This window comes from Carlito syrichta, unplaced genomic scaffold (genome assembly GCF_000164805.1).
Source record: "Carlito syrichta isolate Samal-C Ts95f unplaced genomic scaffold, Tarsius_syrichta-2.0.1 Scaffold91562, whole genome shotgun sequence".
NCBI classification, from domain to species: domain Eukaryota; kingdom Metazoa; phylum Chordata; class Mammalia; order Primates; family Tarsiidae; genus Carlito; species Carlito syrichta.
In genome coordinates, this window is record NW_007035658.1 from 807061 (window position 1) to 809184 (window position 2124).

The window sequence follows — 2124 nt, forward strand, 5'->3', positions numbered from 1 at the left end:
GACAACAAATCAATAGCAAATTTTGATTTCCTGTGAATACTACTGTAAGAAAGGTGTAGGTGCAAATCTTAGGAATTAGGAAATTAATGAAAGTTCTGTTGATTAAAAAAAGAATAATCAGTAGCCTAGTAATGTTTAAGTCCCTTAGTTTAGTTTTTTGTTTTTTTTTTTACAAGGCTGATTCTAATACTAGAATTGTGACCATGCAGATATTAAGTAAATGCAAATATATACAAACATGCCAGGGTAAAACCCTTAACATACAGTAAAATCTATCTTTTATTTCATTTTTTGTTCCAGAGAATATAGTTTTCAATAAAGTACATTAATTCTTTTTCATCATATATTTTTTGCTCTACTAGTGCTAAATATAGTCTCCTTACAGTCAATCGCCACAGTTTACAAAGACTTACACTCTACAATTGTATTAGTTTTAGAGTTTGAAGACTAAAATAAACATTGGAATAAACATTCAGAGAATGTTTTTAACAAAGTATCCTAGGACTAAAACACTGAAAACCTCTACTGAGTTCTTCAGTATCTTAAACAAAATTTATTGAGCAAGTATTCCATTCTGAGCTCTGTGTGATTCTTACTGTCATTGACCATTATGAAATCTAGACATGTGGGCATGTCTAGTCTAACAGCAAAGTAGAGGAGAAAAATAAACACAAATGTGTTTGAATAGAAATTTTTAAGTAAAGAAATGCAAACTACAGTGTAATGTTTAGTCAAGGATTAAGGAATAAATTCTGTATGTTGCTTATTTTCATCTGCTTTCTGTCATCTTTTAAGCAGCCTTCTTGGAATAAAATGCTATTTTTGGGACAGATCGGAAAACATACTCGAATTTTAATATGGTAAGAATAGGAGTCCTGGATAAATAAGAACTCTAGAAAGTCAGGTTTCAAAATCCTACCCTTCCCAAGAAGTCAAAAGGTGTGGTAGAAAGTGAACAGATTAAGCAGCTGATCCATCACCTTCCAATTTTTTCTGGACTATTTTCTTGATGCCAGGAGATTCTGGGTCCAGGCAGACTTCCCTCCCATCCTTCAGTGTGGCTCTACAAAAGAGAGTGGAATTATCTGTGGGTAGCCTGGACTGAATATCAGAACGGATTCCTGAAGCTAGAGAAAGCACTGTAGGTGGGAATGAGGGAGGAGGACTTCCCTGTGAGGCAATAACAGAAGCAGGGACTTACATCACTTCGACTTTGTTGCAGTGGGCTCCTGCCCTGATCACCTGCAAACTTTGGATGTTACGGGGATGCATTCCAGAGATCGTCTTCACACACATGCAGCGCAGCTCAATGAACCAGTCACTGTCGGCACTTTCCGCTAGGATAGAAAACATGACTCTATTAATGATCATGATTAATGATCATGATCATGACTTTAGGGTAACTGCACCTGTCTCATAAGGCCATTGTGAGCACAATCTGTAAAACTTCAGTTAGGTGCAAGCAGAACGCCCAGCACATGTGAAATGCCCACTAAGTGTGGAGTTACAAGTATGATGGCATTTTCCCACCCCAGGAGCACCAAGCTAGTCTTTTCCAAGATGCAGCTAAAGCAGGAGTACCCACAGCTGCAGGGACGCAGGGCTTCCACCTTCTCCTTTCCCTAAGTTTCTCTTACGTTGTCCATGTGTGGAGGGAACCAGAGCAGTCAGGAGCAGTGACAGCAGCAGTAGCACCTGCAGGACACTGAGCGTTCTGACACTGTTCCAGGAGAAAGTGGTGTTGGGTCTGAGGCTCATGGTGGAGAAGGCTGAGCTCAGGTTGTTTCCAGGGTCAGGAGAGCTCAGCCTGAGGGTGAATTGCTGCCTAGAAGTCTGCGGCTAAATAGCTTTTCATCCCTGCAGGTGTTATTTATACACTCCCTCAAAGTCAATAAGGAAGAAGAAGTAGGAAGCAGGAAGTGAGGGTATGTGGTGATATACACGTATAATTAGCTAAGTGGCTTTTCATCCCTGCAGATGTCACTTATATATACTCCTTTGAGGCCACTAAGAAGGAAGGGAGAAATGAGGGCATGTGGTGATATACACGTATAAGTGTGTCAAGCTGTGCCCAACCCAGATGGGTAAAATTCCTACTAAGCTGCATTTTATGTATCATTTTAC

General features: G+C 39.8%; 1 protein-coding gene across 1 annotated transcript; it reads right to left on the reverse strand.

Annotated features, from left to right (window-relative positions):
- Window positions 1–960: 960 nt before the first annotated feature.
- On the reverse strand, window positions 961–1758 carry PPBP (pro-platelet basic protein). Its single transcript, XM_008059515.1, has 3 exons — window positions 1611–1758; window positions 1202–1337; window positions 961–1063 (listed from the first exon to the last, which is right to left on the reverse strand). Exons 1-3 carry the CDS (start codon window positions 1756–1758, stop codon window positions 961–963), a joined length of 387 nt encoding a protein of 128 aa, XP_008057706.1.
- Between the last annotated feature and the right edge of the window lie 366 nt (window positions 1759–2124).